This window comes from Nuphar pumila, chromosome 15 (assembly GCF_984573655.1).
Source record: "Nuphar pumila chromosome 15, dmNupPumi1.hap1.1, whole genome shotgun sequence".
Classification (NCBI taxonomy): Eukaryota; Viridiplantae; Streptophyta; class Magnoliopsida; order Nymphaeales; family Nymphaeaceae; genus Nuphar; species Nuphar pumila.
This window is the reverse complement of record NC_143263.1, coordinates 28,533,234-28,558,837: the sequence shown is the minus strand read 5'-3', so window position 1 is coordinate 28,558,837 and position 25,604 is coordinate 28,533,234. Positions and strand designations below refer to the sequence as shown.

Below are 25,604 nucleotides of genomic sequence, written 5' to 3'. Positions count from 1 at the left end.
CTGATCTCTGGACAATCTTGAAGAGTATACGTTGATGATTATATATATTTTATTTTAACAATAAAAAATATGGATGTAATCTTGACAGAATAAACAAAAACTTGAATGTCATTTGGATGTAAAGTCCATTCATGATTGTATTTAAAAATTTGGTTGTAATTTTGTATGGTAGGTTGACAAAATTTGTAGTTGTTCTGTTATGTTTGTAGATGAATTTTAGGTATCAATTTCAGTTCTATTTATATGTATTGTTAAATTATTAAACATATAAATGTGTTCTGTAACAATAAAATTTAAAGCAAAAATATCACATATTTGATAAAATTTTGCATATAAGTAGGAACTTTACATATATACGTGTAGATTTTTATTGAAAATTTGCATATTTAGTTAGAATTTCACAAATTTAGGGAAAAATCACATGTTTTGTATATGTGTGATCAGTTATGTATACGTGCAAATTTGCATAGGAAACTCATATTTAGTTGGAAATTAATAAATTTATGAAAAATTCGCAAGTTTTGTATACTATAATCTGTTCTGTATACATGGAAAGTTTTGCACATAAGAATAAAATTAGCTTATTTTAAAGGAAACTCATATGTATATATGACAATTTGCATAAGAAATTCACAGATTTGGAGAAAATTCATAATTCAATCTTCAATTCAAATACACATGACAAATTTGTTGATTGATTTTTCTTATGTATTTGATAAGCCACATGGGTTGTCACATCGACGGTCTCAAGACTATAAAACACCCTTGAAGGTGAGCAGGACTATTGAATGTGAGGCCTTATCAATACATTCACTCCAAAAAAGACGAGATAAAAAAAACTTGTGCGAGAGATGTTGAGCCAAGGGATTGCCTACTCGACTGTGCACACCATAGAATGCTAACGACAATCCAAATGTGTTATTAAGAAAGTGCTAACGACAATCCCTCTTACTACTAATGACACATCATGGCCTTCAATTAGCACTAACGACACTTCATGGTTTTTGAGTTTTAGGACTTTGTCTATTGATGTTAATGATAAACATGCTTGCCTTTTCTTACGGCAAACCCACTATTGCTAATGACAATCCATGTGTCGTTAGCATTTTCTCAATATTTTAAATCTTGAGGCCTGTTGATGTGTTCAAAACCTGAAAACTTTTGGTTTTGAGCCTGCCTTCTCTATTCTGTGCAAGACTGCAACCTTCAATCATGGTGAAAATCGCAAAGGATGGTGTTTTTCCCAGATTTGATATCTTGAGCTTGGTATACGAGTATTATCGGTTTGAAGACGATAATTCTTTTTTTTATGTTATATTCTCTCTCTTTTTCTTTCCACATGTAGAACACCAAGCATATTGTTTCTTCCCAGGATTTGTCTGATTGGTATTGCTAATGGGCCATCAAATTCATCTCTATCCACCTGGCATACCTGACTGAATTCCACATCAATGGGCTGCCAGTTTTTGTGATTTTCATGTGAATGAGAAGCTTGTAACTGCCGTTGCCTAAAGACAGAATCCTCGCACCAACAATGTTCTATCTGATGGGGGATCTATCGATCACACTGGAGAGTGCATAGAGAGTTTAGACATCTACTCTCCAAGACTAGTTTTCTTAAATACCGGTCCTTATGGCAAGCGCACGACTTTATATAATTTAACTGGTGGAGCTCAATGGCCGAGGGTGACTTGTCATGAGATTCCTTGATTGTCTTTGCGAGCTCTTTGGCGTAATTTCTGGTCTTTAATCAACAATCTGAACGTCTTAATTATCAGTTCATGTCAAGACTTAAAGAATTCTTACTCTTTGCACAATGCCTTTCATCATCTTTGGAGAGACTCATGAAGCAATGGATCTCCGACATGTTTATCTTTTCAAACACGGGTTCCTCTTCTTTCCGTAGGCATGGCGGCCTTGGCCTGTTTCTACCGTGGCCTGAGCTCCTTCCTAGTGCTTTGTGGGAAGCAACTTGAAATATAGTTCTATAAACATCTCACTGATTTGAGGCCAGAGATGATGATCCACATTAAGTGCCTCCGGATTCGCTATAGTGACTTTGATGGGGACTTCAATTGGCATCCTCTGAAGACATATAGGTTGATGCTGGATAATCTCGAGGAAGGCTATGTTACTTGAGATAATCATGTTTCGTCCCTTCTATAAGAGGCCAAAGTTCACGAAACCAAGTCCTCAGAGGACACACTTTGGTTGGCTGGTCCCTACTACAAGGTGCTATCACCCAGACGAATGTCTTCACCAATTTTCGCAGATTCAAGGTTATCATAATCATCAGGTGACAGAAGAGAAGCTGCACAAAGTCGAGATTGATAGCGCTGAATGGGCTTTCTACTTAAAGACTGTCAGCTTCATGGAGTCATAGATCTCGTTTCCTTCCCTGTAATAGACCAGATATTACCCAAGACTAATTCAACCAGTGGCAGGAGGTCTGTCTGCACTTTGATTTTCCTTGCTAAGTTGTTTCCTGTAGGATCTCAACCAATGATGGCATCGACAAGTGGTCCTGCATTTTATTCTACTACAAGAACGACCTCAACAGCTCAAGATCATCTCAAATCGAGGTAGGTTTTCGAAAATCAACCCCCTCTTTTGAAATCTCTTTGATTTTCGTTTTTTTCATTGAAACCCACAAATCAAACTGGTCGTTTCAGTTCTAAAACCAAAAATGACGAGAGGGGACTTTTTCGCCTTTTAAACCACTGAAAACCATTAAAAATCAAAGGGCAACTCTTCAGTTTCCCAAAAAATACTCAAAAATGGGGTTTTGATCAAAATGGTTCGAAACCCATGTTTTTTGACATGGAGAATAGGTTTAGAGATGTGTTAGGCATAGTTTCCCCTAAAGACAATAGGTTAGATCAATCAAAATTTGGTGGAAATACGCCCAGAAGAGGTCGACAGAAAGTCGACTGCTAATAACACTTCCATCGAGGCATTGGGTTTTCTAACACGCTCGAGGGTCTCTAACGACAATTCTAGGCTTTCAGATTGTTGTTAGTTGTTAGCACTTAAATTATTTTTTCACCTTTTTACTGATGACACATCCATATGTGTCATTAGCAAATTACTAACGACAATAGGATTGTGGTTAACAACTCTTAACGACACTCCCAAATTGTCATTAGGAAGTCCCTATTTGTCGTTAGAAAATGATGAAAAATACTTACCTGGCTAAACTTTCTTTTTGCGCTGCAGGAAGATATGCTGCTGACCTCCAAGCCCAAGTTCTGGCTGGCTTGGTTGAGGATGAATTTGTTTCTCTAGAGAGGGAGGCTTTTAGAGCGAGTGGTGCACCTGGTAACGAGAGTCAGTTGTGGGTGAAACGTGTAGGAGGCCATGGTGGTTGCTCATGAAGCTGCTGCAGGGGCTGATGAGGTGATGGCGATAGTCCTTAGGGGTTGATGGCATTGACAAAAGTTCATTTCTTATGTCAACTTTCTTCCTAAGTCAATGTGAGACTTTTTTGGGGGGCTTAAGTTTGAGACCCGATTTCTTATGGATCAGACCCAATTCGTTTAGGTTTAGAGTTGTCGCCCTTGCCTTTATACATTCTTTCTTTTCTTTATCTCTTGTAACAGTCGAAGAAGAACAATAAAATTTTTTCTCTGGGCGGCCGTGGTTTTTTACTCTCTCTTGGATTAGAGGAGAGTTTTTTCACGTAAATCTCTGTGTCTTTGTTGTGTTTAGTTTGATCATTCTTGTTTATTGTTTTCTTCGATTGTTTCTTGCTTGTGGTTTTTTTAACAATCGGTTCAACGACAAAGATTTTGGTTTTTGAAAGATGCAGATCGAGGATTTGCTGTATTAGAAGAAACTCTATCAGCCTCTATCGAAAAAGAAACTGAAAACGATGGGAGAAGATGAATGAGAGTTGTTGGATCGACAAGCCCTAGGTATGATTCACCTCACACCGTCTTGCAATGTTGCGTTTAACATTGCAAATGAGAAAACAACGGCAGATTTGATGGCAGCCCTATCAAACATGTACGAGAAACCATCTGCCTCTAACAAAGTGTATTTGATGCGATAATTGTTCAATCTGAAGATGGCTGAGGGTGCTTCTGTGACCGATCATATCAATGAGTTCAACACCATCACGAGCCAGTTGAGTTCGGTGAGCATCAACTTTGATGATAAGGTAAAAGCCCTCATTTTACTCTCCTTTTTACCCAAGAGTTGGGGTGTGACAGTAACTGCGGTGAACAGTTCATTTGGTCAGAAGAACTTGAAACTTTTAGAAATTCGAGATATGATTCTCAGTGAGGATATTCAGAGAAAGGAGTTGGGAGAATCCTCAGGCATTACTTTGAGTTTCGAAGGCAGATGGAGAAATTTTCAACGGAGCCAGAGTTCAAACCGTGGCAAGTCAAGGTCGAAGGAAAGGAGTAAGTCGAGACCTCGTGGTGACCTTTGTTGGAACTGCGATAGGAAGGGTCATCTAAAGCAGGATTGTAAAGCCCCTAAGAATAAGAGAAACCAAGACAATGATCAGTCTGTGAATGCGATGGTTAAAGAAACTAGACTTAGGTGCCTCTTTCCACTCCACTCCATGCGATGTTCTGATCTTGAGCGTGGACAGTTCGATTGAGTCATGGATCTTAGACTTAGGCGCCTCTTTCCACTCCACTCCATGCAAAGAGCTTATGCTCAATTTTGTGGTCGAAAAGCTCGGTAAGGTTTATCTAGCCAATGATGAGCAGTTAGATATCATGGAGAGGGGTGACATGCATATTAGGACTGCTAGTGAGTCCAAATGGATGTTGCATAATGTTCGTTATATACCCAACCTAAAGAGAAATCTGATTTCAATAGGTCAGTTAGATAGTGTTAGGTATAAAACGACATTTGAACATAGTTCCTGAAAATTTGTGAAAAGAATCTTGGTGAAGAAAACTGGGGGGCCCTGTACATGATTGATAACAATCGCGATATTGTTGCTTCGGTGAGTTTGGAAGCAGATACTAAATTATGGCATTGTAGACTCAGGCACATAAGCGAGAATGTGATGAAGGTGTTAGCATCAAAGGGACTATTGCCAGATTTAAAGTCAGTACACACTGGTTTCTGTGTGGATTGCGTGTTAGGCAAATAGAAATAAGTCAGTTTCTCGAAGATCGGAAGAGAACCAAGGGCAGAGAAATTGGAGTTGGTGCACACTGATGTTTGGGAATCAACCTCTATTTGTTCCCTTGGAGGCTCACGATACTATGTGACCTTCATTGATGATTCCACCAGAAAGGTATGAGTTTATTTTTGAAGAATAAATCTGATGTTTTTACCACTTTTAAAAGGTGAAAAATGAGACCAGGTTGAAAGTGAAGGGCCTACGGTCTGACAATGGAGGGGAGTATGACAGTGCAGAGTTCGAAGCATTTTGTGCAGAGAATGAAATTAAAGTGACTAGGACTATTCTGAACTAACCACAACAGAATGGAGTTGCTGAGAAGATGAATAGAACTCTCAATGAGCGTACGAGGAGCATGAGACTGCACGCGGGTTTGCCCAAGGCATTTTAGGCAGATGCTATCAATATTGTAGCCTATCTGATCAACCGAGGTCCCTCAGTCTCGTTGGATCTAAAACTGGTAGAAGAAGAATGGACGGGGAAGAAGGTAAATCTATCTCATTTAAGAATTTTCAATTGTGTCTTTTATGTACACATTGATTCTGAGAATAGGGATAAGCTAGATGCTAAGGCCCGAAAATGTTATTTCATTGGATATGGTTCTAATTACTTGGTTATCATTTCTGGGATGAACAAAATCGGAAAGTAATAACAACTAATGATGTAATATTTAATGAGAATGTGTTTTACAAAGATAGGTCCAACATAAAATCAGAGGGGATAGGAAAACATGGAGATATGATGAGAGAGATTGACTTAAAGGAAATCTTAACAAATACCTCTGTTGAGAATTCTGAGACAGTGAAGGTAGACTCTAACACAGAGCTAGTCACTCCTGCACCTGAGTTGAGGAGATCTGTTAGAGTACCTAAACCTTTGATTCGATATTCCCCATCTTTACACTATTTACTGTTGACTGACTCTCGGGAGCCAAAACATTTTTCTGAGGTAATGCATATGAAATATTTGGTTAAGTGAGAGTTAGCAATGCAAGATCAATATCCCGAGTGATTTAGCAACCGTTGATGATAAATGATGGGACATTATCATTAAAGAAGATCCTTGGTACCAAGAATCCTGCAGACATGTTGACAAAGGGCGTGACCACTGAGAAATTGAGGTTGTGCATTACCTCAGTTGGACTCCTTCATTGAGCATGAGGGAGGGTTGACATTCCAGAGATGCAGAGAAGAGTTTGGGAAGACAAGATAGATGGAGGATTTTTTTTGTATTAGTCTTCAAGTGGGAGATTGATGAGTTGTGGAGCCTGATTCAGAGTTTTTTTTGCCCTTGCAGAAAGGGGGGGCTGGGGGCTCCCCCGGTGCGGGTTTCGCCGTGAGGTCAGTGGGCGGGAGTCCAGAGGGGCAACGCCCCTCGAAAGATTTTTTTGGTGGGGCTTAAGTTTGAGACCCGATTTCCTATGGATCGGACCCGATTCGTTTAGGTTTAGGGTTTTCGCCCTTGCCTTTATAAATTCGTTCTTTTCTTTCTCTCTTGTAACAGTTGAAGAAGAGCAATAAAGATTTTTCTCTGAACATTCATGGGTTTTTACTCTCTCTCGGATTAGAGGAGAGGTTTTTCCATGTAAATCTTTGTTTTTGCTATGTTTAGTTTGATCATTCTTATTTATTGTTTCCTTTGATTGTTTCTTGCTTGCGGTTTTCCTAACACAAAGGACATAGGTGCTAGAGGAGGGTGAGCAGGATGTAGAGGCACCTGGTAAGGTCCTTGCTAGAGAAGACGTGAGAGTCTAGGTGAAGGATTATCTAGATCCAACAACCTTCTTAATGGCAAAACTACTAGGATCATCGAGACCTAGATGACCCCGTTCTACTAATACAGAGGAGGAAGAAGAAGATAAGCCAACATGACAACACCTTCGTAGCGATGACACCCTAGTTCAGCAGCCTGCTCGGTGCCCTTAGGTATGCTTCTTTCTTTCTGATCTCTGTCACTGCCTATTTATGCTTTCTTTACTACCATATGATTTTTTGACACTAACCTCTTCTCAGAGGAGAGGCAAATTTACAAGTCTCAAATCAAAAGCCTTGAGGACATGGTGGAGGCTCATGATCGGGAGTTGACTGAGTTGTATGCTATAGTAGCAAACTTCCAGGTCAATCCCCCAATTGAGCAAACAAGAGATGTCAAGGAGCTAAAGACCCTTATAGAGGAGTTGCAATCTGCCTTGGAGGAGGCATAAAAGGCAAAAAACTCTTCTTTCGAGGATGACTATTAGACTCCAAGGGGGGTTGAGATTGAGCAACCTCGGTGAGAGGTCACCTGTGTGGTAAACCTGCATCTTTTTTTCTTTGTTTGAAATGTAGATCTCTAGCATTTAAGATAATGATAGAGATAATACCCTTTTATGCCTATAAACCCACTTTATTTATATATAAAAATTTAGCAAATATATTTTTGAGAGACTGATGCTTATTTTTGAAATTCTTTTGCAGAGAAAGAAGCACGAGGAGTACCGTGACAAGTTCAATGAAGCCGTCAAGGAGTTGAGGCTCACCAAGAACCTATATGCTCATGTTAAAGTCATGATAGGCTTCCAACAAGAGAAGCAGAAGTCCTTCAGAATCTGGGTCGGTGCACAAGGAGCTGGCACATCCTGATAGACCTCTGCTAGTGAGGAGAGGGGTGGACCAGCTGGTGTTCTCCTCCTATACCAGGGGTATCACAACTTGAGGACCCACCTAATGAACCATAAGTATGGATGGGTAGGACGACTACATATATAACAAGCCCGAAGAAGGAGCTGGAGAGTGCCAAGGGGAGTCGTTAAGACAAGATATGTAAGACCCATAATTTGCATAATAAACCCCCATATAGTCTCATCTGACTCAATGTTTTTCTTGTGAGTACTCATCGTGGGAGTTAAATATCGAAACATAAGCTCTTTCTGCTCACACTAATTATTTTATTATGTTACTATACTTAAAGTATGTTCCTTCCTTTGATTAAAGCCTTCATACAAGTTGATGAATTGTGACATCTGAATGGTATTTACTATGACATCTGAATGTATATTCATAATGTTTTTTTGCATATCTATTGAGTTTCTAAAATATATAATCTAAAACACCATGATGTAAATGTTAAATATTATGTTTTTACTTAGAATTGGCATGAAACCCTACTAGGTTTTCACAAGTCTCACCCTTTTTATAGGAAGATGATTGTAGGTGAAGAAATACGATATAAGCTACAGAGAGAATGCGGAATATTGCGGCACTGTCGATGCGCCAATCAGTTTTCTTTCTTGGACACTAAATTCAAACACATGATATTGTATTGGTTTTATAATATTTTAAATGATACATCTTTCTTTATAATGAAAGTATTTTATTTGTCATATTATTCTCTTTTGAATTCAGTATAATCATTTTAAGTGTAATATAATCCGCCTGAGGTTTTCGTACCCCTGTTTGAAAATGTTTTTGCTGACGATTTTAATAAAGAAAAAAATGTTTTAAATTTTCACGTATTTTCTAAGGGTTGAAAATCTTGGGGGCATTACAATATCAATGAATGTTTAAAGAAGAAATTTGATGAGTAGAGAAAGGGACCAGGAGCATCTCAGCAACAACAATAGCCTCAACGCATGCAACAACAACAACAAAATGCATAGAAAATGATGGTTGGATGTGTTTAAGCTACCATAGTCGAGGAAATGAAGAAGTGTGATTTGGTGCAAGGTACCATTCTTGTTATTGGCCAAAAGACCCTAGTTCCTTTTTATTGTTAAGCAACTCATTTATTTATTTCCAAGAATTTTGTTGAACTGAGCATGAACATTGAATCCTTGAAATACTTGTTCGACATGTACGACCCTATCGAGTCTTGCTCTATATGTGCATCGTATATACCTGACATAGATGTAGTATTAGATAGGCAACATTTACCTGTGTATGTAATCCAACTTGCTAGGACTGAGTTCGATGTTATATTGGTTATGGATTGATTATATGAATATCATGCTAATATTGTATTGTCTCGACCCAAAATTTCAAAGGTGGAGTTTAGACTTTCCAGACCTACTCTTAAGGACTGAGTGAGCTCTACGTTGAAGACTCAAAAGTACTTGCAGAAGGGGTGAAATGCTTTCCTAGTCAGTGTCATTTTAGTGAAACCAAAGACCGTGCCAATAGAAGAGATGAAGATTATATGGGAGTTTCCAAATGTATTTTTGGAGAAGTTGCTTGAACTTCCTCTGCATTGTTCTATAGAGTTTCATATTGAGTTATTGTTTAGAACTACATCGATTTTCAAAGCATCGTACCATATGGCACCAACGAAGCTCAAGGAGCTGAAGAACCATCTATAAGAGCTGATGGAGCGAGAACTCATTCGACCGAGTCTATCACCATGGGGTGCATTGGTGTTATTTGTAAAAAAGAAAGATGGATCAGTGAGATTATGCATCATTACATAGTGCTTAATCCACATATTGAGGGTTTGTTTGATTAGTTGCAGAAGGATAGTGTTCTCCAAGATTGACTTTAGATCGAGATATCATAAACTCTGAATTAAGGACAATGATGTTCTAAAGACAACTTTTTGAACAATATATGGGCATTATGAGTTCGTAGTGATGTCTTTCGAACTCACTAATTCACCTATAACATTCATGGATCTGATGAATCAAGTATTTTGATCATACTTGGATACAATCATGATTGTATCCATTAACGATATCTTAGTGTATTCTGAGAGCATGGAGCAATATCGGGAATACTTGAGAGTTATTTTGAGAGTTTTAGAGAGCAATAATTGTTTGCTAAGTTCTCTAAGTGCGAATTTTGGCTCGAAGAGGTCATGTTCTTAGGTTATGTGATCTTGAAAAATGAAGTATCCATGGATCCTGCTAAGGTGAATATTTTTCTCTTAAATTAACTTTCCTAAAATTAAATATGAAAGTCATTTTTTAATCCTTGATTGGATTCTAATAGATGAAAGTCATGATGAATTGAAAACAATTGATGAGTATTGGTGAGATCAGGAGCTTCCTTGAGTTGGCAAGTTATTATCGATGCTTCATCAAAGATTTTTTTAAAATGGCCTTGCCAATGACAACGCGCCTACGAAAGGGGGTCCTATTCAAGTAGCCTAACAAGTGCAAAGAAAGCTTTCAGCTTCTGAAAAAGAATCTCACATCTGCACCAATATTGGCCTTGCCATCTGGCCAAGGAGGTTTTGTGGTGTATAAAGATGCCTCTAGTGGTTATGTGTTGATGCAGAATAACAAAGTTATCGCCTATGCATCACGACTGTTGAAGACTCATGAGCAGAATTATTTGACCCATGACTTTGAGTTAGTAGTTATAATGTTTACGCTGAAGATTTAGCAACACTACTTATATAGAGAATAGTTTGAAGTCTTTACAAATCATAAGAGCCCCAAGTACTTGTTCTCGCAAAAAGAATTTAACATGAGGCAAAGGCATTGGTTGGAGTTTATCAAGGACTATGAGTCTACTATAGCCTATTATCTAAGAAAGGTAAATGTTGTAGCAGGCGGTCTTAGCCACAAGTCTGGTGGCATTTTGGCCAGTCTTATGAAAAAAGGATGGAAGCTGATAAAGGATTTTGTTGCTTAGAAACCTTTTGTGAATTATCATGAAACTATCATGTCGTTCGGCTTGAGCGTTCAACCTGAGATCCTTACGAGGATAATAACTGAACAAAAGGTGGATCCTCAGTATGAAAAGTTGAAAGCACTCACACAGCATGTAAATGTTTTTTTAGAGTAAAAAAGGATGAACATATTTGGATGAAGAGGTGACTTTGGGTGCCCAATGACCTAAAGTTGAAGAAAGAATTACTTAATAATGCCCATAAGACCAATTACACCATCCATCTGAGAAGCATAAAGATGTTCAAAGGCTTGCAACAAAGGTATTGGTGGAACGGTATAAAGCAAAAAGTGGCAACATATGTTTCAAAGTGCTTGACTTGCTAGTAAATCATGATTGAGCATCAAAGATATGACAAAATGATGCAATAGGTAGAGATTCTGCAATAAAAATAGGAAGGCATTATCATGGATTTTGTGGTAGGTCTATCAAAGGCTCGTAAACAACACAATGTAATTTGGGTTAGAGTTGATAGACACACCAAGTCTGTCACTTTCTACCTATCTGGATTAGTCAATCACTTGAAAGTCTGGGAGACTTGTACATGAAGGAGATAGTTCGACTACATAGAGTACTAGTCTCGATCATATCAGGTCGTGATTCATGTTTCACAAGCTTTGGGTACTAAATTGAAGTTCAATATCGCTTTTCATCTTCAGATCAATGGTCAATCGAAAAGGATGATACAGACCCTAGAGGGCATGTTGCGAGCATGTATGCTCGATTGGATAGGTGATTGAAACGTACTCCTGGTACTGGCAGAGTTTGCATACAACAATGGTTTTTACTCAAGTATTAAAATGGCTCTTTATGAGACTTTGTATGAAAGACTCTACTAATCACCAAAGTATTGGGATGAAGTTGATGAATGATTGGTTGAATCATGGATGCTACTTCAACAATATACTCAGTAAGTGCAAGTGATTCGAGAAAGGCTACGTACAACTTAGAGTCGGTAGAAGAGTTATGCCAATCAGAGAAGAAGATAACTCACCTTTGTGGTTGAAGATATGGTCTTTGTGAGAGTGTCTCCCATTAAGAGTATGTTTCGATTTAAAAAAGAAAAAAGTTGAGTCTAGATTCATCAGACCGTTCGAGGTCCTAGAGAGGATCAATGAAGTAGCTTATCGTATGGCACTGCCACCGCAGTATGCTCAGATTCATAATGGCTTTTATGTGTCCATGTTGCAAAAGTATGTTTTTGATCTCTCACACATCATTTAGTATGAGCACATGAAAGTCCATGAGGACTCGATTATAGCAGAGAAGCCGATAGCAATTGTGGACCGATGAAATCAAGTTTTGAGATAAAAAAATTATTTCTCTGGTTGAGGTGCGTTGGCAACACCATGGAATCGATGAATGCATATGAAAACCGGAGGCCAACATGTAAGAAAAGTACCCCAGCTTATTTTATGTAGTCATTGTAATAGAATTTTGAGAACAAAATTCTTTTAAGGGGGGTGGGATGTAAAATCTACAAAAAAAGCTAAATTTTTAATGAATACAAAGAGAAATTTGTATGGCAATTTTTATTTATATTTAACTTATAAATATTGGTCAATTATAGTGATTTAGTATTTATTTGCTAATTAAAGTTAATTAGCATTTATTTATTAATTAATAAGCATTTATTTATTGATTAATAAGCATTTATTTATTAATCATAATTAATTAGTAGTTATTTTCCAATTAGCATGCATCTAATTGTAAACTATGCTTAATTACCATTTTCTGGATTATTACACTTAATTTAACAAGTAAATTTTGGAAATTAAGTTAAGTTAGAATTTTAAATGCATTGAAAAAATACTAATAAATAAAGGAACACAAAAATTTTAATTGGATTTTGGATTTGGGCCTTCTTGAATCAGACCCAAAAAATGGATCATGGGCATATTGGGTTTTGAATTTTTGGGCCAACCCATTTCTAAATGGGTTGGGTCGGACCGAAATAAGGAAGCACCCACATGGCATGCGCACGTGGGGTGTTCCTTGAAGTGTTGAGAGAAAAAGAGAGATTGGGATCACCTGGTTAGGGCACACACCATTTCCTTTCAGCCCAAGGACCCCCATACACATACCCCGTGCTACTTCCCAATGAAACCTATAAATGAACCACCCTAAGCTTTTACACTCATTTTTCTTCTTTTTCATTTTAGTGAAACAAGAATCACCCTTTTTGAAAGTTGAAAAAGAGCCCAAGTGTTGACCCATTTACACCCTTCATCTTCCTTCTACCACTCCCAACCCTTCATCTCCCAATTCTAACCTATAAGAAGCCACTAAAATTGAGAGGGGCTCATTCTTACCCTCTCATTTTCGATTTTTGGAGCTTCCTCAAAGCTCCTTCACTCCAATCGATTGAAGAAGCAAGTCTTCTACGAGTGGTGAAACTACACGCCCTCTCATCTCACTCATAGTGTGGAGTGCTCTTGGACCTCCCCCTCTATACAGTTTTGAGGGGGGTCACTACTTCTCAACTCTCTTTTTTGCTTTGGGAGTTCCCTTGATTGGATTTGTTTTTCGTTTTACACTAAAGGCAGGGGTCATACACCTCTCCCATAGAGATTTTAGATGTTAGAATATGCATCTACCACTATGAATGTATGTTGTTGGATTAGGACCCTTACATAGATTTATTTATATGCATGTTTGATTTTGTTAGTATGCATGCATGATTTAAAAATCTAGACATGTTAATGTGCATGTTTGATTTTTGTTATTATGCATACACGATTAAAAATCAGAACAGTTTAATTAGTATGCATGTTTGAAGAAAAGTCTGTATATTTTTTTTAGTAGTGTGCTTAAATTGAAATCTGTATATTTTTCTTAGTATGCATACTTGAAAGAAAATATGTATGTTTTTGTTAGTATGCATTCTTGAATAAAAATCAGTATATTTTTTTAGTACTTATGTTTGCATAAAAATCTGTATATTTTTGTTAGTATGCATGCTTGAATAAAAATATGTGCATGTCGTTAGTATGCATGTTTTGTTAAAGATCTGGGTGTTTTACTAGATGCATACCTATGAGTTTTATTTTATTTTTAAATAAATGTATGCATGCTAGTTGATATTTATATTTTTAAAATCTGAAATGTAAGCATGATAGTTGATGCTTTCTTTTATTCCGAAATGTATACGAGCTAGTGGATGTATGTCATGATTTCAAGGAAAGAAATCTGGAGCTTGGAGATATGCAGCGATTCATATGCTGCGATGTTTTAAAAAATTTGGAACTCATGCTGCGACCCCGATTAGGTGGATGTATGTGATGAGGTTAAAAAATCTCACGCTGTGATTTTCAAAAGAAAACTTGGGCAGTGATTTATTTTTTTGAAAATACACATGCTGCGATTTTTAAAAATCTGGGCAATGATTTTTAAAAATCCTAAACAGCTATATGTTGTGCTTTTCGAAAATCTGGAACATTTTGATTTTTGATATGTTGCATTTCTTCAAAGAAAAAAAAAAGGAAAAAGGCTTTATGCTGCGATATTTCCAAAAAAATCTGGAACTTAACATATGATGCTGCAAATTTTTTGTATCAAATATGGATCTTCACATATGTTGTGCTTTTTTTAAAATCTCGAGGGATGTGATTTTCCGACAAGATCTTGAAACACTTTATGCAGCAATCACATATGTTGTGATGTGTCTAAAAAACAGGAACTATACGCAGCAATTTTTATTTTTCCAAAACACACATGCTGCGATTTATTTCAAAATCTTGAAACACTATATGTCTAATCCTAAAAGAAAGTGAGTTTAATGGTGTGAGAGATCATCAAGGCTAAAAAACAATGAAAACACAAGTATGATAAATGTTAGAAATTTTTATACTTTTATAATAATAAATAAATGAAATGAATGCAAATAAAAGTGCAGGAAAACTGGATCTCACCTCGGACTTAAGTACTTCTTTCATATAATGTTGATGAACACAAATATACTACGGTTAGGCGTGGGCTCTGAGAGGCTAAGTGAGATAGGGGATTTGAACCTAAACTAGGTAAGTGGGCTCAATTAAGTTGGACCAACTTAAGCATAATCTGAGTCCTCCTATATTATAGATTTTGGATGCCAAGACTTAGATTTCATATGATTGGGTTAAGGAGAACAGGTCTATATCTATAGTTTTTCTTGTGGATACGAATCCTAATCCTACGAGTTTGAGATTTAAGAATCCAGATTCACCCACGAATGATGCGGGAAGATCCTAGTGGTTGTTTGCTTGATGGCCTCTTTTCTATTGGTCAGAGGTTTCCTATCTTGAGAGCTAAGACTTTGACATACGATGATAGACTAGAGGTTTTCTTTGAATTCCAAAATATGGGTTAAGTTCAATGAACACAATTTTCGATATTATGGAATAGGGATAAGAAGTTTATGAAAGTTTATCTACATTCTGAAAGCGAGCCAACACATGGTACTAAAGACATATTGAAGAGATAAAGACAATCACAGCTCCAGGTCATTACTAACTTGCTAATGACAATTTAAAGTCCCTAACGATACTCCCTATGTGGCGTTAGCAACTGAATTAAGACAAGTTGACATGCTGTCCTGCTTTCTATCTTGATAAATGATTGATATAATTTTTAATGCATTAAAAAACTAACATCCTTTACTTTAAATTTTATTTTAAGTACAAAACTAAATTGGATCGTGTATCAATGATAAAAAAATCATGCTCAAAATACTCTATTGAAAAAATAGGATTTTTAATAAAAAACTAACCTTTAGTTATAACTCTTAATTGGAATATCAAATAGACATTATCTTTAGCTTGTTTGAAAGCCAAAAACCTCTAGTTTAACCCATCTTTCAAATTAAAACCTTGAGGATGTTTTGAAGACAAAAAATATTGTTGAAATTAGAATAACTCTGAAAACAAGTTAGAGATAATGGGTTTTGCACAAGACCTAACATGAATTGATCAAAATTGAGGTGTCTACAAGGTCATGTTTAGTGTTTAATAAATTATTGAATGCCACTTTTAATCGTAAAGGAAAAAAAGTAATTACAGAGAAAAGTAAAAGTAGCCATCTGAGAAATTTCTTAAACATGTAGGCATTTTATCTTAAATGTTTGAAAACTGAGATGGCTGAACATAAATTCACCGTACACCTAGGCTGCGTCTAGAACTAAATTACCCAAGAAAAAGTTGACTCTCATCTAAATCTAGAGTTCAGCTGTTAAGCATTCCCACTCTGCTAGTGAACAGCTCTAAATAGCTACCGTTAGCATTTCCAAATCAACAGCTGTACATAGAGACTCTTAAGTGATAAAACCAAAATTGAGAGAAATTACAAGTTACACATGACCAAACATGCCTTGATTTTAAACCAACCTCTGACTTTGGTAATTGAGGCCATCCCAATACCCCCATGGGCTCAGGTGAGCCTAAGCAACACTGAGTGCATCCAGTTCAAGCAACCAACGGACGACAAAGTGGGGGTCACAAGTGAAACAAAACTCAGGCCCTCGATGGTGTCCCATAAACCTCAAATGCAGCTTCAAAGATCATCACGAGGAACGGCGCATCTTTTCATGCTCCCAGTAAGCTGCTCTGAGAGACTTGTATGAATTGTTTACACATGATGCTGCAGCGGTTTCATTTAACATAGGTCCACTGTACTGCTGCTCGTTCTGCACCCTGTTTCCAATCGAAGCTGTATCAAGAAAAGGCGTTGACTGGAAATCATTGTCCACGATCACGTCACCTTCTAATATTCGGAGAACCTATGCAAGGTAACAGGTATTGTATCTTAAAACACACGATACATCAAAACAAATCATGTAAACACAGCCCATCCATGAATGGGAAAGATAAGATGGCAATTTCTTTCTGCATTGAATGACTCACCTGAGACATGCGAGGTCTCGAATGTGGATCTCTCCGAATGCATAATGATGCAGCATGCAGCATACAAAGCACTTCATGTTCTGAAAATTGATCTCCCAAGCGTGGATCAACCAGTTCATCAATAGCATGTTCTTCTAACAGAGGACGTGCCTGAAAAAATGTGGTAACCATGGCGACAAAACAAGCATAATAAAAATGAACTCATGGTACCAAATAAAAGATCAGTAAACATGAAATTTTATGAGAAACAGTAAAAAGATTAGCATAGTGTTATACGATATGAAGAATTGCAGAGCAAATACATTACCCATTCTGTGAGGCATTGTTGACCCTTTGGGCGATTTATATCAACAGCTTTCCGACCAGTACCAAGCTCCATCAAGACAACTCCAAAGGAATACACATCTGCCTTCTCTGTAATTTGGCCACTTTGAGCATATTCTGGTGCTAGGTACCTTAATTTCATAGAACAATTTGTTGTTAGAAACATGATTCCAAAACAACATAAATCCCAGGAGTATGTTTTGTCAAAGTCAATGAAAATCCCTTTCTGCCATGCTGATGAGTGATGAGGTCCCCATGGGCTTGATAAGAGCTTCAACAGATTATCACATTCCAGAGTCAGGAATGGTCTGATCACAACCCACATAATTTCAGATCTCGCAACTCCAGTTCCCAGCAATTGTGGATGCACCCTAAACAATTAGTTGGAAACGCAGAACATAATTGTTTTACTTACCCAAATGTTCCTATTACTCGTGTGTCCACTCCTCGATCACCATCTGGCTGCCACCTTGCTAAGCCAAAATCTCCTACCTTCAGAGCATTTACTTCCATCAATAAAAGAGTTTGAAAGCAAACCAAGAATGGAGTCGCTTATGCAAACACCAATATAGAGCCTACCAACACACACTAAGTGTTAAGTTTTTATATATATATATATATATATATATATTATTTATAAATGATGTAATATGTAAATACCCATTAGGGGTATTTTGGTTATTTCAGTTCTTGTAATAGGTTGTGCCTATTAAGGGAAAATTAGTACTTTATTTTATTCTTTTCTTTTGTCAGATATCAAATATAGTTGTTAGGTTCTTTTTTGACTAGTCAACATAGAGTTGCCTAGTCAACATAGAGTTGCCTAGTCAACAACTATATTTATAGTTGTTGGAACAGTCCAACAGGTCTATTGTGGTCTCCATCTCTCTTGTATATGTATAAATAGGGGCTTTTATCCCCTTTCATTTTCCAATGCTTCTCTTAAGCATTTATGCTCAATAAAGATAAATATTTTTATGTTTTGTGTTTTCTATTTAGTTATTCAATATTTTATATGAACTTAGTGCTTTTGTTGTTGCCCTTTGTTGATTATTGTATTGTCCCATAGTGGACTTGTGCTTGTTCACATTGTGATTGTGATCTTGTAAGCCTTTAGTGACATTGGTTTGTGCTTGTGCACTTTTGTAATTGTGATCTTGTAAGCCCTTATAGGTATTGTTTTAAAATTTTCCACTATTTCATTACACTAAGGACCTGTTTTCTTCATGAAACTTTGCCAGGAAAATGCTGAGATGATGGAAAAGTGTTTTTCCAACCCCAACTAAAACAAACACCATGGGGAGGGAAAAGTCCACGCTGGCAATGTTGGTAGCTTTTACCACCTCCCTCCTATTTTCATGAGTAAACCTTTTTCATACCCTCCCCTCAACCCCACCCCCTCCCCATGGGAAAAAAGTTAATGTCATCGAGATAATTTGTCCATAAATACTACAGGGGAAACATAACGACGGCCAAGACAATGATGACAATGCATCTGAGACACCATACAATGAAAATAAATGAAGCAAAAAAAGGTAAAACACAATGCCAGGAAACTAGATGTTTTATGTCATCTGCCGCTAAGTCATGCTGTGCCAGTTGTCCACGTTTTGAGTTTAATTACCATGAACTTTCTACAACTTGAGTGCACTTTGCTCTTTTCTGTGCATGGAAATTTGTCATGCCAAATTTCCAGTCACAGGGATTGGATACTTCGATACTGAACAAATGCAGAAAAGATTAAAATCAACTTATAAACTGTGAACTGATCCATTATAGAAGGATTTTGTTTGAAGTTGGTTAAAAGATTAACTATTTATTAACTTGTGAATTGTGTCTGCATGAATGTGGGTTTGTCAAATCAGCCAGGTTGTGATTAATCCAGCATTAAATTGACTTTCATAGTCACCAATGCTGCACAATGAGAAGTAATTGGAAGTCATGACAGGAGGCCACAGTTAATTTCACCTAAAGATTTCACATTAACCTGAAGGATGATCTATCCACAAAAAAGAGCTGAAAAGTAAACCATAAAATGGAAAAAAGTCATGGTTAATACAAAAGGACAGAATGACGCATGCTAAAGTAAAGCAGGAGAGGTCATACCAATGGTTCAAAATCATGGGTGATAAGAATGTTGTTTGGCCTCATGTCACGATGAACAATGCAGCCAACTCTACATTCTTCATGGAGATATCGCAATCCACGAGCAGCACCAACTGCAATTTTTTGTCGAGCAGGCCATTCTAATGGCTCCCTGTCATTCCCTGCAGATTCAAACAGCAACATGAACAAGTGATTATACAGAATTTTCAGAGAATGTATGGCGCAGAGAGTTAACAAAACATGGTTTACAGAATAGCCAAAACAAATTTAAGATACAGAAAGTTCAGTCATGCGACTCAAATGTTTAGGAAAACACTATAGAAGACACTAGAATGCCATGTCTCACCTTCTTTGTCTACAAATATGGACAGTTTTCTTTAAATAAAAGTGTTTTTATCAGTCTGTTTCGTATGAGATCCACAGACAATCTGTAATGATAAGGGTCCACAGACTATATCTGTGCAGTACTTTCCTTAAATTTGATGTCCTATTGGAACCCTTAAAATTTATATTAAAATCAATTTTGTAGCTGACTTCTGTGCTAGCGCTTGCAGCATTTATAATGTCAAGCAAGAACACAATAGTCAAAAACTGTGCCTGAGTATCTATTTACTTTCATGATGACAAAACCCACAGTTGAAGAGGCATTACCGTAAAGGTGATAATCAAGCGATCCATTGCATATATATTCATAAACCAGCAATCTTCTCCTGTCCTCTACACAGAAGCCAATCAACATCACAACGTTTCGGTGCTGTGCACAGCTAAGAACCTCCACCTCTGAGCAAAACTCCTGATCCCCTTGAACACTTGCCAGCTTGTGCTGCTTGACAGCAATGGCTTGTCCATCAGGTAAAATTCCCCTATGAACAGACCCATATCCACCTTCTGCTAGAAAATTTGCATGTGAAAATCCACCAGTTGCAAGCTCCAGCTCTGCATAGCTGAACCACCTAGGAGGTTTTCCAAACACTGGTGCTTTGTGCTGACATATTGAGCAGAGAGGAGGGACTGGAGGAGCATTTCTGGATAATGAAATCGCTTCTCTAACATCAGATGAGAAGTTTGGATCTGCTTGCTTTCCAACTCCAGTGTCAAGGTCTAACTTTGATAGTTTCTCAAGAAGCACTTTTGTGGTGACAATCTTAGTTTTATTGTTAACCCTAAGAGATGCAATCCTCTCATGCTTTGAAGAAGGCTGATGATGAGAATCAAGAACCTGTTGGATCCATGGTTGGAATTCTCTTGTTGAGGTTGGGTCTGAATAATCACTGTCTGAATCAGAACAAATCACTGGTTCTCCTGATTCACTACCTTCATCAAAGTACGCATTCCTATTCGATGATGCCAGTTCCTTTTTAAAGGATAACCCACCTTTAGATTCAGAAGCAAAGAAAGGAGAAGTTCCAGGATCAGAGCTTGATACTGAGGAGGTCCCTGTCCCTCCTTCAGTAGTGGTGAATGAGGTCCCAATCTCTGGGGTGCTTGTTGGAGTTACAACTGGTGCTCGTAAAGAACTTGCTTGATTACCAGCACTTTTTGGTGGATTCTCAGAGCTCTCAGATTCAGATGGTGCAGCACAAGCAGCTTCAGCTTGTGTCTTTGGCGACCCTACTAAATTGAGGCGGAGAACTTTTGGTTGTGATCTTTTCATAACAACGATGTTACATTGCAGCTCGTCCATGCATCGTTTCTCTTCCTGCTTCAGATGCCTATATTTAACAGGGAAAAGAACACATACCAGTATGAGATGAACACAACGTACAGGCAGATGGCAAAAGCAAGAAACACCTACTACTGGAGCGAAAATCAGAAATCTGCCACCATTCTATGGGGCAATAATGAATCAACTTCGGCAACCATAGCATTGAGCACAGAACAAAAGAATGCGCAATTTTATGTATATTACTTGTCCAATATGACCCAGTTTGCTTGAGCTCTCTTGGTTTCAGCAGCCACAGCACCACAAGGAGACCCAGAGATTATCTTTATCTTGACATTTATCTGCACCATATCAAAGTTTAAGTAACAAATAGCCATCAGATGGTAGTAAGCATCAGCAGCTACAAGTAGTGTTAATCTCACAGAAGAGATGCAAAGTCAAGACACTGTTCATCTCACAAAAGAGCTGCAAATTCAAGATATGATTGCTAATGACAGAACTTAGGTAAAAAGAACTAGCAATCAATAAAAATTGATCATCGACCAGGACCAAATCAGATAAATTTATCTGACAAAGACCCAGTTCCAATGCGACATGGTCATCCACTAGCGGAATATTGAGTCAACCCAATGTAGTGTCCAAAGCAAATGTCATTCCCCGTATGGAAAGAAAAGAAGAGAACGTTGTTCACCTTATTTGGATCATAAACATCTTGGAGCTGTAGCATCATCTGAGAACATGAATCAGTAATCTCACATTTGTTCTCAGTAGAAGTTCCCAGCTGAGACCTGTGCCTGCTTGCACAGTCCCCAGCAAACCTAGGGAAGCCCCATAACTTTCTTCCTGGAAAAAGTAGATTATACCAAAACAAGATCAACAACAACCAAACAAAAATGTTTTTGGAAGATAGTAGATTACACCAAAACAAGATCAACAACCAAAACAAAAATGTTCTTGGAAAATGGTAGATTACACCAAAACAAGATCAACAACAACCAAACAAAAATGTTTTTGGAAGATAGTAGATTACACCAAAACAAGATCAACAACCAAAACAAAAATGTTCTTGGAAAATGGTAGATTACACCAAAACAAGATCAACAACCACCAAAACAAAATGTTCTTGAAAGATGGTAAATTACACCAAAACAACATCAACAACAACCAAACAAAACTGTTTTCAGAATTTCAAAATCAACTAAGAAGAGGCCTAGAGTTCCAGTCAGTTTGGAGTCAACCATAGCTTACATAAGTCATCAACCTGTAATGCTCTTGCTGGACTCAGCTTAGACTCCACAGACTTGGGCCAAGATTTTTTGTGTTCACTACGCTACTGCAAGATTTGTCTATCGTTGATTTACATTTATCCTTTCTAGTTTTCATGAGGCGACATCTCAGGCATGGCCTTCCAAATCAAATGGCGGGAGCCTATCTCACCTCTATAAGGTGTACATCATGGAAGGCAAACTATCCGGACTAGGGATGGCAGTGAACGGGGGGAAACAAGGACCCGCCCCACCTCACCCTGTTTAGACCGGGGATGGAGGACATGAAACGGGGATGGAGGCAGGGATGAACTTATGCTTTCCCCCGCCACACCTTGCCCCTCCCCGTCCCCGATCCCCATTAGTAAACCTTCCTCTCGGGCCCCATCCCATTTGGACCGGGGATGGAGGACATGAAAGGGGGATGGAGGTTAAAACCAAAACTCATGCGGGGATGGAGGCAGGGAGGGAAGAATTTTGAGACGGGGCGGGGGTGGAGACCTTGTCCCCCGTCCCCGCACTCTGGTCCACTGCAATCCCTAATCCGGACCACAAGGTAAGTTTTGACCAGTTAAACTAATAAAATTCAATACTTAATAATGTCATTTATAAGAAAATAGTGTTTTTCTAGTCCAGGATACACTGAACAGTCTGTTCTGGACAATTTTTTTTTTGTTTTAAAAAAATCATTCCCAAGGATGCACATCCGCTGTTTGATGAGGAAAGTGTCCCATGCGTGGGAGGCGGAAGCACATTCAAACGTGCCCTAAAATCACCCAATCATTCGGCTCCCCCTTAAACAACTTGAAGCCCCTCTGCATCATCTCAAGACATTAACCACATATTCAGCATGAAAATAATCATACAATTATATAACAATAAAGAGAACATACAATTTAAAAACACACCCTTTGATGCTAGATAGAGTCACTATTCAACGGTTGACTATCATTAAAACCAGCAACAGCATGCCGAACTCAAACAAGCAAAACAACCAAGCCAAGGACCCAGAATTTCCTATAGTGAACAGAACAGGAAACAGTAATGGGGACGTAGTACCTGAACTGTGTACAGGAACCACCACCAACAGAGTTATACAATCCCCAGGCTGGACAACGTGAGTCAGAGCCCAAACTAGTGCAGTCTTTGGGATCTCCTTAGATGCCTTGACAGCAACCACAACCTTCTCTGCAACATCCAACCCTTTCTCCTGCTTACTGCGCCTCAAATGCAAGCTGGCACTCATGGTGCCTCCTCAAGGCCACCCACTCAGAACCTCCTTCACAACACCCACCTCAGAAGAACATCATCATCGGCCCAAAGCTCTCCAAACGAGATTCTCCCACTTATACAAAATACAAAATGGTAGAACAGAAAAGAAGACGGCGAAGAAAGGGAACTTTTCTCTTAAATCAGAAGAAAAGAGAGGAAAAGAAAGATGTCTCCCATCACACCCTTTTCCACCACATGGGCGTAGGGCTCCAAAAATCTCCACACTGTTCGATGGCTGCAGTTAAGAGAGTACCCTCCCTGTAGTTCATAAAAGCGCAAGGAAAGCGGATACCCTCCATTTCAATAGCATTCCAATAAAGCACAGTCAAACACACTGTATTTGAAAAAATCTTCAAATTGTCTCTTCAACCTTGTTCCACAGAAGCTGATAACAATCTAGGCCAGGAAAATGCAGCAGATATGCGACCGGAGAAGTATGGAAGACCAGCACGGTCTCGGAATCTTGCTATAGCCAAATCGGGATCGAAATTCTTTGGCAAAAGACAAATAAGAAGTTTTCCACTTCAATTTGAGCTTAGATGAAAACCATAAAAATTAAGCAGAAATGAACATAACCCACCTTGAACCAAGATGAGGAACTTCGTGAGCCTCAGTTTCAAAGATCCAACCGCAATTTGCGGGTGTGTAATAAGAAACCTCCAAATGCAGCAGAAGAAAAGAAGGTGCAATGCGAGTTGTTGTGAAGCAAACTTAAAGCAACCAACCTTGGGAAAAGGTTTAAAATCCAGACGGAGAGCACCAAAACCAATATTAAATCCGGTAACAGTTTAGAAATTTGTGGCAGAAATCCACAAACCAGGCATCCCGATCAAAGAGGCTGATTCGTTGAGCTTTCTAGCAGAGCGCGATTCAATAATATCGCCAAGCAGAAACTTGCAACTTAGACCAAAACCGAGCGTCTGCTATCAAAGGGGCTGAAAGATTGCTCCGCTTGACAGAAACTCGAGGCACAAAAAACACGCATACGATCGTCAGCTTCCAAACACAGAACCAAGCAGGTTTAACACTAACGAGACGAACCTTCACAGAAGAAAACCGTAAAATCCGTCAAAACGAACCAATCTGAGCGCGAAAATTGCGATCTTTGCTGCAAGGAAAACGAGAATCCTTCAGATGAAAGCGTCGGAATGCTGAAAATCGGCCACAATCAAGATATATTCTCTCTCTTCCTGCTTGCAAACCCTATTCAGGCGATCGCTTTCCCCCAAAACACCAAGATTCTTCAGACAGATGATTCAGGACGGCAGAAATCACGATTTATCCTCTCCTCGATTCATCTACAGACAAACTCAAAATCGCTCAATGATGATGACAATCTGATCAGCAAGAGAACGAGAGAAACGTGCTTCGGTGCCGAATCCGAGCTCCTTCGGCAAATCTAGCAGCGATTTAATCCGATTTTCTGCACAGAGAAGAGAAAAACGGACGGAAATATGAGTGGTTCAGGAACTCAAGAAGAACGGACCCGAAAAAAACCGAAAATTTTCTGGAAAAAACATAAAGTCGAAAGAGGAGGATTTTTTTTTTCAAGAACTTGAAAGAATCATAAGAATGCGGTAAATTTTAGCAAAAAGTATAAAGAAAAAGAGACGAGTAAACACGCAAATAAACAGAATAAAACTAACAGCCTCAGCCGTCTTTTTCCCTTCCTCTTTCGTTGATGGAAATTCACGATTAAACCAGCGTGGAGCTCTCCTTAAAAGGCAGAGAAGTGCGCTAAGTTTCTCCTTTCTCCTCACTTACACTATCCATAAAATTCGTTAAAAAATTACGAAAAACAAGAAAAAAGCAGAAACAAACTACAGAAACCATAGACTACACGAGAGAAGAAGAAGAAGAGCTATTGAAACCAGGACCCTGTTAAACAAATTCAAGGAACATACAGAATAATCACATCTATACAGAGAGAGAGAGAGAGAGAGAGAGAGACGAACTGGCAGACCATGGAGTATCTCTGTGAGTCGTCATTTCCTCTGTCTCGCTTTGCACACTCCAACGCCCTTGCTTCCTTCCTCTTCTGCACCTGTCCGTTTTTTTATTTTATTTTGTTTTCCAATTTCTCTCTCTCTTACATAGATTTCCGCTTCTGCCCACCAGACTATCCCCAAAATTACGTCCGTCTTCTTTTCCCTCTCAAAGTTCCCGGCTTCCCGCCTTGTGCTTGCGGATTGCACAACCCACAAAATCGCCCTCTTGTCCCCTCCAATACCCTCATGCCATCTTTAAAATAACCAAACTGCCCTCTCTCACTCAAATTAGTGATGTCCAGTGTATTTATCGGGTCTGGGT

The 25,604-nt window shown here is 38.4% G+C and overlaps 1 protein-coding gene across 1 annotated transcript; it reads right to left on the bottom strand.

Moving 5' to 3' along the window:
• Positions 1 to 15,864: 15,864 nt before the first annotated feature.
• Positions 15,865 to 25,332, bottom strand: LOC149814949 (inactive protein kinase SELMODRAFT_444075-like). The gene is made up of 11 exons (XM_089990341.1): positions 25,258 to 25,332; positions 23,875 to 24,717; positions 23,082 to 23,785; positions 21,449 to 21,600; positions 21,004 to 21,098; positions 19,746 to 20,806; positions 19,095 to 19,255; positions 17,404 to 17,480; positions 16,972 to 17,119; positions 16,665 to 16,814; positions 15,865 to 16,540 (listed from the first exon to the last, which is right to left on the bottom strand). Exons 3-11 carry the CDS (start codon positions 23,266 to 23,268, stop codon positions 16,325 to 16,327), a joined length of 2,247 nt encoding a protein of 748 aa, XP_089846467.1. The 5' UTR covers positions 23,269 to 23,785; positions 23,875 to 24,717; positions 25,258 to 25,332; the 3' UTR covers positions 15,865 to 16,324.
• Positions 25,333 to 25,604: the final 272 nt, after the last annotated feature.